The sequence below is a fragment of the Peromyscus californicus genome, unplaced genomic scaffold (genome assembly GCF_007827085.1).
Source record: "Peromyscus californicus insignis strain IS unplaced genomic scaffold, ASM782708v3 Scaffold_8__1_contigs__length_139910024, whole genome shotgun sequence".
NCBI classification, from domain to species: Eukaryota; Metazoa; Chordata; class Mammalia; order Rodentia; family Cricetidae; genus Peromyscus; species Peromyscus californicus.
In genome coordinates, this window is record NW_026294606.1 from 79,125,009 (window position 1) to 79,137,197 (window position 12,189).

General features: G+C 41.2%; 1 protein-coding gene across 3 annotated transcripts in view; it reads right to left on the reverse strand.

Annotated features, from left to right (window-relative positions):
• The window catches only part of Mkx (mohawk homeobox), a 72,904-nt gene that overhangs the window by 38,355 nt on the left and 22,360 nt on the right, over positions 1 to 12,189 (reverse strand). Inside the window, exon 6 of one of the 3 annotated variants that reach the window (XM_052728397.1) lies at positions 10,476 to 10,885. The exons of the other annotated variants lie outside the window; for them this stretch is intronic. Coding sequence (XP_052584357.1) covers positions 10,863 to 10,885 — 23 coding nt within the window. The 3' untranslated portion in view covers positions 10,476 to 10,862. Of the gene's footprint in view, positions 1 to 10,475; positions 10,886 to 12,189 lie in introns of those variants that run through there. 3 annotated transcript variants of the gene reach the window in all.

The following is a 12,189-nucleotide window of genomic DNA, read 5'->3' on the forward strand; positions in this document are numbered from 1 at the left end:
CCCTGCCAGCTTGCTCAGAAGTCCACTGTTAACAGCCCAATGCCCAGCTGCATGCTCAGTTGCCCACTTTATGTTGTGAGGTAACATAACTACAAGGAAAGTAGAGAGCACATGAGAGCGAGAAATGGGGGCTTTTATGCAGATAAATGAGCACAAATGAATGAAATATAAACTTGAACTTACTTATCTAGATGGGTTCTCATTACTCAGTGTGTAGACTGTCCATACCCAAAGCATTTAAGCAGTATACTTTTTGATAACATAATTAAAAGGTTTCAGTCGCTGTTAATACTATATTTATCTGTACAATGGAGGAGGGATGAGACAACCCTTTCATAATCTCTTGTTATGTGTTTACATTAGGAAGGCAAAATATTGTCCTACAGAACTTTTGTTTTAGTGCCACACGAGTATGTTACATTATGTGGGGAATGGACTTTGTAGATTTGATTAAGATCAGCAACTAGTTGACCTCAAAATAGAGAGATTACTTTTGATCATATAGATGGGTCCAGTATAATGGCATCAACTCTTAAATGCAAAGGTTTTAATGGTTAAAGGTGAAGGGGAAGTCAGAGAAATTCACACTTGGCATGTGATAATGCTGTTTGAAAAAAGCAAGAAGATGCTGGGCAGTGGTGGCGTATGACTTTAATCCCAGTACTCGGGAGGCAGAGGCAGGTGGATCTCTGTGATTTCAAGGCTGGTCTGGTCTACAGATCAAGTTCCAGGACAGGTTCCAAAGCTACACAGAGAAACCTTGTTTCAAAAAAAACCAAAAAAAAAAAAAAAAAAAAAAAAAAAAAAAGAAGAAGAAGAAGGAGGAGGAGAGAAGGAGGAGGAGGAGCAGGAAGAAAGAAAAAAATCGAGAAACCAGAGAAGGATCAAGAGAAAGGATTAGAATCAAAATGGCTAGGAATACTAATAACCATAGGGAAATGAATTCCACCAATGGCTTGGATAGATTTATAAGTGGGTTTCTTTATAAGGAGTCGAATAACTGACATCCTGATGTTAGCCTGTGAGACCCTGAGTCAAGACTCCAGCATTCTGCACCAGGTGTCTGACCTACAGAATTGTGACATCATACAATGCTATTGATTTATAATGTTTATGGTAACTTACTATGTGAAGTAGAAAACTAATACACAGCCACAGAACTTCTCTTTTATTTGTGACTAGACTCACAAACCCCACATTGTTATTGAGGTAACACACAATGCCTCGTAGTCTCAGCTACCTCATGTCCTTGGCTGATGCATACAAGCTATCTCTTCATGGCAACATGTGTGTGAGGATCTGAAGCCGGCCTCTGCCATTTTTTGTGCCCTCCTTGGTTTAGGACTCTCTTTTTCTATTCTTTTTAGGATAAATGTTGAGATACACCATTACCAAGCAGCATCTTCAACAAAGGGCGTGGGGGATCACTGGGAAAGAAAACCCTGTAGGACTAAAGATCAGAAACCATAAAATCACTAGAAGAAAACCTAGGGGAAGGCTCCGTGACACATTGAGGCAATGATTCTTGGATATGACCCTCAGAGCACAGGTGAAGGAAAAACTAAACTAAAACATTTCCACAGGGGGTTGGGGATTTAGCCCTGGGTTCGATCCTCAGCTCAAAAAAAAAAAAAATTCCACAGAGCAGAGGATACAATGGAGGGAAGAGACAGATCATGAATAGGGAGGAAAAAAATTCACAAATCATGTGCCAGATAAAATTCTGGTATCTAAAGTATGGAAAGAATGCTAATTACTTAACAAGAAAATAACCCCATGGAACATTAAAACACAAACAACAACAACAGCAAAAAACGTGTATGGTTATTTCTCAAAAGAAGACATACAAATGGTTAAAGACATATTAAGAAATGCTAAATATCTCTTAAGTATAAGATTAAAGCCACGAGAAATCCCTTCTTATCCTTTGGTGGCTAATATATATATATATCTGAAACACACATTAGAGACACCAAAGGTTAATAGGAATGTAAATTACTATAGCCATTGGGGAAAACAGCATGACAGTCCAGAAAAAGCCTGGGTGGATGACCATGAGATCAAGCCATTCCAAGATTGAGAATCACATACGGTTAGTAATAAATGTGCTGCAAATGTCAGAAGACTGAGATTTTTAACTGTTCTCACCACAAAGACATGATAAATATTTGAGGTGCTATGTGTGTTAGTGAACATGATTTGATTGTACCACGTGCACACATGTATCAAACTTCCCATTGTACCCCATAAATGTGTGGAATTATTATTTGTCAATTAATAAAAGGAAATGAAAAACAAAGAAAGAACGACTTCAGATCCCCATCTTCCTAGAAAAAGCTTGGTAAAGGAGCAAGCTGCAACCACGGGCTCAGATTGGATCTGGTAATTGCTTATGCTTTTCCGACGGTGAAGCCAGCTAGTGGAAGGACGCAAAGTCCTTGAGCTCATTGGTCTTCAAGGACAAACCAAAGCAATAGCTATGTAATTCAGGGAAAGACTCGTTTGATAAAGCGCAAGCCACTAAAAGATGACAATAAGTCACTGTAAGCAAAGACACTAGAAATGTCACTGGTTCAAGTGAAAGAACCAGCCAGTCTTGGAAAGACCTGGGGACAGTAGCCTATTTAAAACGGTACTGTGTAATCGGTGCTACAGCTGTGTGTGTCCACAGAGAAGGAGAATCAAAACACACAGAAAAATATCCTGAGGCCAGTTTATCACTGCTGATAGACACAGAATTACTGTGAAATATTTCCTTGGACCAGTCACAGTCAAACCAACCAAGGGGGATCTAAGCAGCAGTGCTCTTCAAAGACACAATACATGTTCTTGTCAGAAAGAAAAAAAACCCACAGGAGGAAGAGGGAAAAGGTGATAGAAGTCTTAAGGGGAAGCAAATCTGTTTTTGACATTTTCAAAACAAATCAAGCACACACACACCACATTTAGTATGTCTTTTAGTTAATACAATGTCTTCAAACATGGTGACCTTTTCCTCCCATGGCTTTCTCTGTGTCCTTTTCACCAACTACACTCACAGCACTAGCTAAAATCATAAAAGTAACTCAAGTACAAAAGGGTAAAAAAATATTTTGAAGCATATGATATTTAATGCTCCATTTATTGATCATTTTGCTTGAAAGAAATGTTGGCAGAGTGTAGTGGAATTCATAGTTCCTTGTTTTCACTTAAAAATTCCCACCAGTTTCCCTTCAAAGGACTTCAAGTTTTCCATGGAAAGACAAAAAGAAAAGTGAGTTTCTAGCATCTTCTGTCACATGCTTAACTGCAGAGTAGACAGTCCAGAGTAGACAGGAGCATTTCAAGGGGTGTACTTCTAAGGGGCACATCTGCCAAGTAGCCCCACATCACATTGTTATAACTATAGGCATGATTATTTAATTCAATTATACCGAAAGTTTTTCTAGAAACAATGTAACTCAGGAAGTCTGCTATCAGAACAAGCCATGTTTATACAGATGAAGCCTATCAATAATGGTTTTAAGGATTTAAAAGGGTTTTATCTCTCTCTCTCTCTGTGCGTGTGTGTGTGTGTGTGTGTGTGTGTGTGTGTGTGTGTGTGAGAGAGAGAGAGAGAGAGAGAGAGAGAGAGAGAGAGAGAGAGAGAGAGAGAGAGAGAGAGAGAGTTGGGAGAGTGAGAGAGAGTTTGTGTGTGTGTGTGTGTGTGTGTGTGTGTGCGCGCGCGTGTGCCACATGTATATGGCTGCCCACAGAGACCAAGCCAAAGGGCCTTGATTCTCTAAAGCTGGAGTTGCATGTAGCTGTGAGCAGAACTTGGGTGCTGGGCATGGAACTTGGGTCTTCTGGAAGAGCAGCAAGCACTTATAAACAGCTAAGCCATTTCTCCAGGACATTTTTAATTTTTTAAAAATGTATAATTATGCATGTGTATGAGGTGTGCCCCAGCACGGGTGTACCATGATGTGCATATGGAGGTCTGAGGTCCTTGGAGATTCCTTTCTGTCTTTCAACCCTGTTGTGGTAGGCTCTCTCCTGTTTTGTGAGCTACATTCCCCAGGCTAGACTGCCTAAAGCTTCCAGATGATTCTCTTGTCTTATTATATATGTGCTGGCATTGCAGATGTGACCCACCGCAGCCAGAGGTTCTACATCGATTCCAAGGATTTAACCACGATGCCAGGCTGGCTTGGCAAGAGCTTTCACCAGCTGAGCCATTTCACTGTCTATTAATAATTCCGTGATAGCTCAGAAATTACTCTGAATTTATTATTTCTTGAATTGCATATGTATGCACAATTGTGAGTGTGTCCAATGTCTCAGTTTAAAAACTATCTGAAACAAAAGATGTATTTTTTATAATAAAAGCATTTACTAAATCTGTATTACAGAATTCTCCTTTAAGTTAGCTCACTGAATGTTTGATTCATTTGTCCTTTAAAATTATACTATAGAATGTAAATTTAAAATCAAATATAGACATAGCAGTGCATGAAAACAATCAAACTAATCATTGTCAAGTCAGAAAAGTTGAGAAAGTCATGAAAGATGAACTACATATGGCATCGCATTGGTGTAGAAATCTAAATAGGACACTACAACTTGAACATGTGGACAGGCTGTAAGCCACTTCTCCCAACAGAGCGCAGAATATACTGCAGGTCAGCAATTCCCAAACAGAACCGAGGGGATATCAGTGGAATCAGGAGAGTCACCAGTTAAAGGACACTCACCAGAAGAAGGTCATGCCTTTTCTGCCTTCTTGACTCAATGAGAACTTAATGGGTCTTCACCTGTCAACAAGTATTCTTCAAACAAATCAGTAGACGTGTTGAGAAGGCAAGAAGGACTCCTAATAAAGGCTTTAAAAGCATCAAGAGTTTCACATGAGTGACATGTTGTGGTAGAGTGTGTGCTTAGCTTGTGTGAAGACCTGGGTTCAATCACCAGAAAGAAAAGGAGAGGGAGAGAGGAAGGGGAGAGAGAGAGAGGAGAGAGAGAGAGAGAGAGAGAGAGAGAGAGAGAGAGAGAGAGAGAGAGAGAGAGAGAGAGAGAGAGAGAGAACGAGGAGGAGGAGGAGATTGAAAATATTTTCAAGTAACATCTGTTCTCTCAACTCCTATGAAAAGTAAGTGATACTATCTGGTTGTACTTATCATTACGATAAAATGCATGTAGAAAAACCAAGTTCAATGGCTGGAAAGTTTATGTTGCTCCCAGTTTCCATCAGAGGTTGGTTGGCTCTATTTTGGAGCCTGTGGAAAGGGGGAGCATCACAGCAGGGAATGCCTTGAGGAAAAAAAATTGTTCACCTCCTGGAGGCAAGGAAACAAGAGAAAGAGAGGGCAAGGGTCAGCATCCCAGTGACCCCTTCAAGGGAAGCCCCTACTGGCCTAACTCTCTCCCCCTGCCTCATCTCCTAATGGTCCCACCATTTCCCCTAGGCTGGTGACTCCACTTTTAGCACATGAGGTCTGAGGGAAATTTAAGGTCCACTCTGTAACAGAAGATAAAAAGATGATGACATTCTTGGAGAATGAAAATAAGATACTAAAATAAAAAAGATCAACTTCAGTATAAAGCTGGTTAATAAATGGGGATGGGATTGAAGCCAAAAGCAGTAATTTGAAAGATAAAGTTATGAAACTGTTCATGACATACAGGAGAACAATGAATAATGAATGAGAAAAAGCAGAGAAGCAATGACTCACAGCCAAGTTCTTCTCAATGACTCAAGGCCAAGGTCATCCCAATAGATCACAGCCTAAGACCATCTCAGTGACTCACAGACCAATATCATCTCATAGGTAAATTCTTTCAAACTTTCACGACATGAAGAAGAGCTAATACATCATTTAAAAGTTTCCAGAATAAAAAAAGGCAAAATAGTTTCTAGTTCTTTCCACAAGATGAGCATAACTCTTTTACTAAAGCTATGTAAGAGCATCAGAATGACATAAATTTATAGACAAATCTCACTCAAGAATTTTGATGTAAAATCACTAATTGGAATGTTTACTAGTAAAATGTAAGCTGAATTCAGAAGAATGATATAGTATGATGAAATGAAAAATTCCCCAAGAATTCAAGGACATTTAGATATAGGAAAATTTCTTTTTAAAATGACAACACAAATAGATTAGAAAAGATAACTAGAGAATGATCTTGAAAACTGTAGAGGTAGCACTCTGTAAGTGCAACATGCACCACTCTGTTTGCTGGGTTTGGGTTCCCTTATTATTCTAGGAATGACTGAAGAATTCCTTTATGAAGCAATTTCCTTATTCTTGGTTTCTGATAACCAAAAGCCTTCTGCAAGTATATAGTTAATGGTAAAACAGAAGAAAATTACATTTAATGTTTGCTATCCAATGGTGTTTTTTAGAATCACCAAGATGACACAATAAAAGGAGGGGGAGGGAGGGGAGAGGATACATATAAAATGGTACCTGAACAAGATAAGAAAATTATTCAAAATGCAATAGCTTTTCTATATATCAGTTCTATATATCAGTTAACTGTTATAACATATAACTGACAAAAATTACATATAATGAAAGAATTAAGATCACATAAAGTATCTAGTAATTGAGTTCATAAGAAATATGAAAATTATATGTAAAGTGTAAAGACATATTGAGTGTCATAAAAGTTGACTAGAATAAACACTCCTCAGTGGGAAGATTTGATATATTAAAGACAAAAGTATTCCCCAGACTAATAATGATAATAGTCAGACTAATATTCAAAGTGATACCAAATTAATTTCTAACAAGAATATTTTTTTAATGGAACTTGTCAAATTTACTCAAAAGTTCAGCTGGAAATTGAACTTTTATTATCTGGAGGAAAAATGAAAATGGACATATGGCACTAAATGTCAAAATGGTCTATCAGACCAGAGTTGGGAGGGTGGTCTGCTCTTACACATTGGGTATATTAAGTCTGATCAAATGCAATATCATCTGGAAATAGCACCCTACTTCCTAGTATGTAATAAAGTTAGCCTTTCAAGTCAGTTAGGAACTGTTGCTGTATTCAGTCAATTGTGTGGGGGAAAAAAAACTACAAGTTAAACCCCAGCACTTGGGAGCAAAAGGCAGGAGGACCAAGAGTTCAAAGTTATTCTTGGTTATATAGAGTTTGGGAAACCCCAGAAAAAAATTAAATGAATAAACACAGAAGTCAGGTCATTACCTCATATAATTTACAAAAATAAATTCTAAGCATAGATTACAAGCTGTGCTACAAAATTTAATTATTTAAAATAGTAGAGAAAACATGGAAGCAGGTGGCTATAAACTTGGGCTAGAGCTTTCTAAAATGACACATCACACAAAGTCCACCATGACAGACACAACTGAGCCCTGAGTCCCCTAAGCCATCCTCGGGGCCCAATGTCCTCCCAGGGTGGGTAACAACGTGGCAGGCCTCTGCCTGTGCATGTCTCTGAGCTCTGTCTTTTCTCAGGATGGGTAATGTGACAGGCCTCTGCTTGTGCATTTCTCTGAGCTCTGTGTTTCCTCAGGATGGGTAACGTGGAAGGCCTCTGCCTGTGCATGTTTCTGAGCTCTGTGTTTCCTTCTCGCCTGCGCCTTCCACACAGCCACAGATTTTCAGGAGTGTGTCACTAACAGATTACATCATCATCTTCCTTCACTTCACACAAGAGGAACTGGAGGCTTGGGTTAATAAAGGGACTTACCTTAGAACACAAACCCACCGCTTGCAGCTCTGACTCAGCTGGACTTCCTTAGCCTAAGACTTTGCCTCTGCGATTTCAGTCTGTGACCCTCCCTCAGGTCACTGGTTCATGAAAAGAAGGAGGCGTTAACAGGAGAGAAAATCTGGGCCCAGCGATGCTGTTTTCCAAACTTCAGCAGAGGCCACCAGTGTTCTAACTACAATAAAAATACCGATTCGACTTGGAATGTGTCGGTGGAGCCCCTCTTTGGGCCGTGTACACTGTCATTTAATGAAAGTGAGGGACAAGTGAGTGCAGGTTGGGTGCTGGCTAAGCCTGCACCCTGGGCTCCTCTCTGGCTCCTGGAATGCCTTCCACTCCTGTGTTCCCAGGTGGGAGAAGGAATGGTGTTTCCGAGGAGATAAGATGTCATGAAATCACAATGAGCTTTGATTTTTTTTTCTCTAATGAGAGGAAAGTTATTATATCTATAAATGAAATTTTATAGCTTCAACCACAGTAACAGTGAAACAGTCCTCAAATATCTTTTAGCAGAGTTAACCATTACTATCCCGGATGATTTACGTTTATATTTTCCAAGCAGGGTTTAAGGGGTGGGCGAGATACTTGAAGAAACATCTTCTGAAAGAGGAAGGTCACAGGTTAGAGAAACCGTGGTCCCCATGAGACGTGAAAAGAAAGCCAAATTGGGGCCGTATTTCTTAAGAGGTCTCAAATAAAGGAACCGGGAGGCTCAGCAACTGAACTCAGACCAACTACCCTCCTGACGCAGCCGTGACGGGACCCTCAGTCCAGGTAGACAGATTTAGCAGCTTACAGGGGAGTTCTGGTGGGAAGGAAACAAAGCCGTGTGGATGGAACCAGAGCAGTAAGTGAACATGGGAAACAATAATATCCTCAGGCCTGGCTTCAGCTGCAACTCAAGAGGGCCATGTGGACCGCAAGAGCCACGGCAGCACAGCAGTCAGCTTGCACTAGGCTGAGACATCACAGTAAAGGTCCTTGGCACCAAAGAACTTCTGGCCTGGGATTTTACATTTAGAAATGTAGGACCTAGTAACACTTAAGGAATTCTTGCTCTGGCCAGATAGCCTTTCTTTTTTTTTTTTTTTTTTGCCTTGAAGCCATATGACAAATGATTCTAAATTCCACGTTGCCTTTTAATGCATCTGCTGTCTAAATCAGTGTGGAAGCTGGAAGGACAGCCTCTGAAATCTGGCCCTTCGAAAAAGGGCACATTTCAGGGTCATAATGACAGTCTTGGCAGAACAGGGCATTCCTGCTCCAAACAACCCTGCACACTGAGCCTTGTCCACCATCGCCTGAGTCTGGCTCTGCGGAAGGGACAACGCGTTCTTAGTGTACAGGCGGCGATGTGGAAACGCAAGAGCAGTCTGTCCTTTGGAAGTCTCACTGTGTGGATGGTTTTCTCCCACCACTCCTCAGTGTTTCACAGGTTTCCTTTTCCCCCGAGTTCTTGGTGTTTTCCTTTTAGTTTCTACATTCCCAATATGCTCTTCTTTGCTATCGTTAAACAACAACTCACTCCTTTATCTGAATGAAAACTAGTCAAAGGCAAAATTTGTTTTGTCTCACACATCTGTACAAGTGCACACATATGCATGCACACCCACACCCACACATACACACAACCACACATACACATCAACCCATTGTTTTCACCAGAGATGTTTATTTCTCTCATTATATTGAAAATGCTCCAAATGTCAGCAGTGGGGAAGTTTTTAATCCTATGTGCAGTCCAGCAATTCTGGAAGATACTGGAGATCACTGAGGCTACAGGACCAGTGGGTAAGACGCTGCCTCGTGTCCCGAGCCAGTGAAGTTTAAACATCATTCCAGTTCTCTTATATTGACCTTAGGAAGAGCTGATGGACTGCTCCCAATCTGACTCTAGGAAGCACTCCCAATCTGAGCTCCAAGTTTGACCTGATGGAGTACTCCCAAACAGACCTGAGAAAGTGCTCCCCATCTGAGCTGAGGAGGTGCTCCCAATCTGAGCTGATGGGGCACTCTCCATCTGGACCTGGAGAAATGCCCACAAGGAATTCCTTCACAGAAGCTTGGGTGCCATGAACTGCTCCATCCTACTGGACCAGAAGGAAGTTCATGATTCACTTGTCTGACTGGAAGTCTCAGGACTGTTGGAGGCAGAGGAGCAGTGTGGCTGTCTAAACCTCAGACTAAGCCACATTGAAGTACCAGCAAACCGGGATGCTATTCGCACTGGAGTTGTTCCCGGTGGTGACCTCAGGCTCCCATGATGCAAAGGCACACAGAAGATGGCACCATTCACTTTCAAAAGCTGCTGTGCTCTCCTGGGCACTCAACCTGCTGCCACTACGAGCAAGCGCATGCGCGCACCCCAGAGACTTCCAGCCACCACTGTTAACTACTGTTGATCTTCTACAAACCATTCTTTTTTCCTCTTTATAACTAAAGATCATCCCCAGGTACCACTGGCCATCACAGCCTGCAATTTGTAACGTCAACAAGACAACCATTTCACGATGGCCATTAAAAGAAGGACACTGGGCCAGCAGGAAGGCTCCATGAACAAAGCATTTATTTGCCAGTAGGCCTGACAACCTGAGTTTGAGCCCCAGAATGCACATAAACATGGAAGGAGAGAATCCAGTCCACAGAATCTCTCTCTCTCTCTCTCTCTCTCTCTCTCTCTCTCTCTCTCTCTCTCTCTCTCACACACACACACACACACACACACACACACACACACACACGCACGCACGCACATGCACACACAAACACACCTTGACTTTAGTACACATGCACACACCATCACACACAATAATAATATATGACTTTTTAAAAAAATTTTAACGAAATTAGTAGAAATGTACAGGCACCCATTCTAAGTTCTCAAAAGTTCAACACTAATGATTCAAGAATTCTTAAGCAAATACCAATTAAGTACCTGGAACTACCCAAACCAACTAGACCAAGCAATTCATATCCAAAAAGCACCTTTTTGTTCCTATGGTAGCACCCAAAGCCATTTCTTCACCATGAAGTAAGAGATGGGATCTGAGGACCCTTCAGGAAAGTCCATGACCACCTGCCCCTTTAGAGCGCCACCCTGAGAGGAGCTGTAACTAAGTTGACACAGAGGAGGACAGGTTCAGTACCTAACTGCTATTTAAACATCCATCCTCCACCAACCTGAAAAACAAGGAAAAAAGTTCTCAGAAACAAACAAACAAGAAAACAAACTGCTTAAGGTAAACACGTTTACTAGCCCCCCCTTGCTTCCAGGAAATTCACAGTTATCAACAATCTAATAAATCATAGAAAAGAAGAATATGTGGCTTTAAAACTTCAAAGGACCAAAATCTTCAGGGCTGGCAGAAAGTACATAATTACCCAGAGTAAAACTTCTGTAAGACCCACAACGCTACACAGAAAAATTTAGACAGAAAGATACCTGTTGGATTTTAGAAACACAGTAGGGAAGCAGAAGTCAGGGAGATGACCTGTAACTAACTAATCAAGGAATGGGGAGGGAGGGAGGGAGGGAGGGAGGGAGGGAGGGAGGGAGGGAGGGTGAGAGACACAGAGAGAGAGAGACAGACAGACATGACATGGAGGACGGGAAGGGGGCAGAGGATCCACCTCCGTGTTCATTAAACAGAACATGTCATTTTCAGAGGCTGTAAATTTTTTTTTTTTTTTTTTTTTTACATTTTCTCCAGTCTCAGGCTACAAGGGGGTGTCAATGTCCCTTATTGAGTCTCATTCTGTGCAGAACGTTTAAGGACAGAACTAAACTTAGAATTGGTGGGGGTTATTGACTTATATTCATTATACATAGAGAAGGGGGAAAAAAGACTCTTTTACACCAGGGTTTGAATTTGGCTTGAATTTTAATGACATTTAGAAACCCCAGGGTATGAAAATGTCTCTTAATGGAAACGCTGACACAGTCTTAAACACAGTGACAGGGACAACGGACAAGTACATCCAAGGAACAGCCCAGGAGGTGACCGGCCTCTGTGGCAAGTCTGAGCATCAGAAACCGGTCACGCTGGATTTATTGACAGATGCCAGCAGAAGAATCAGAACAAAACCCAGAGAATGTCTCTGCAGGATCCAAGTCTCCTGCTCATAAACCTGTTTTTAGTAGGAAAATTGGTAAAACGTAGGGTTCATCATTCTTACACATAGACAAGAGGAGAAACCTAAGGTTTCTGCATAGACTGTCTCCTATTCTAAGATGTAAGTTGGGGTGAGGAGTAGTCTTTACACATGGGAGGCATGAGCTCTAAGCTACATCCTCAACTCCAAACGGTCATTCTTAAAAAGGCAAATCTTTGTTCTGGCTTCTTGTCAACCCTCAAAGAGACAGAAGAGTTCTGATGAATGGGTCTAAACCTCACTTTGTTTCTGAAGCCTCGTCTCCAAAGCGATGTTTACAGTGGAGATAAATGTGCCTGCTAGAGTTTCCTTCATTGATGGATGTTCTTCAA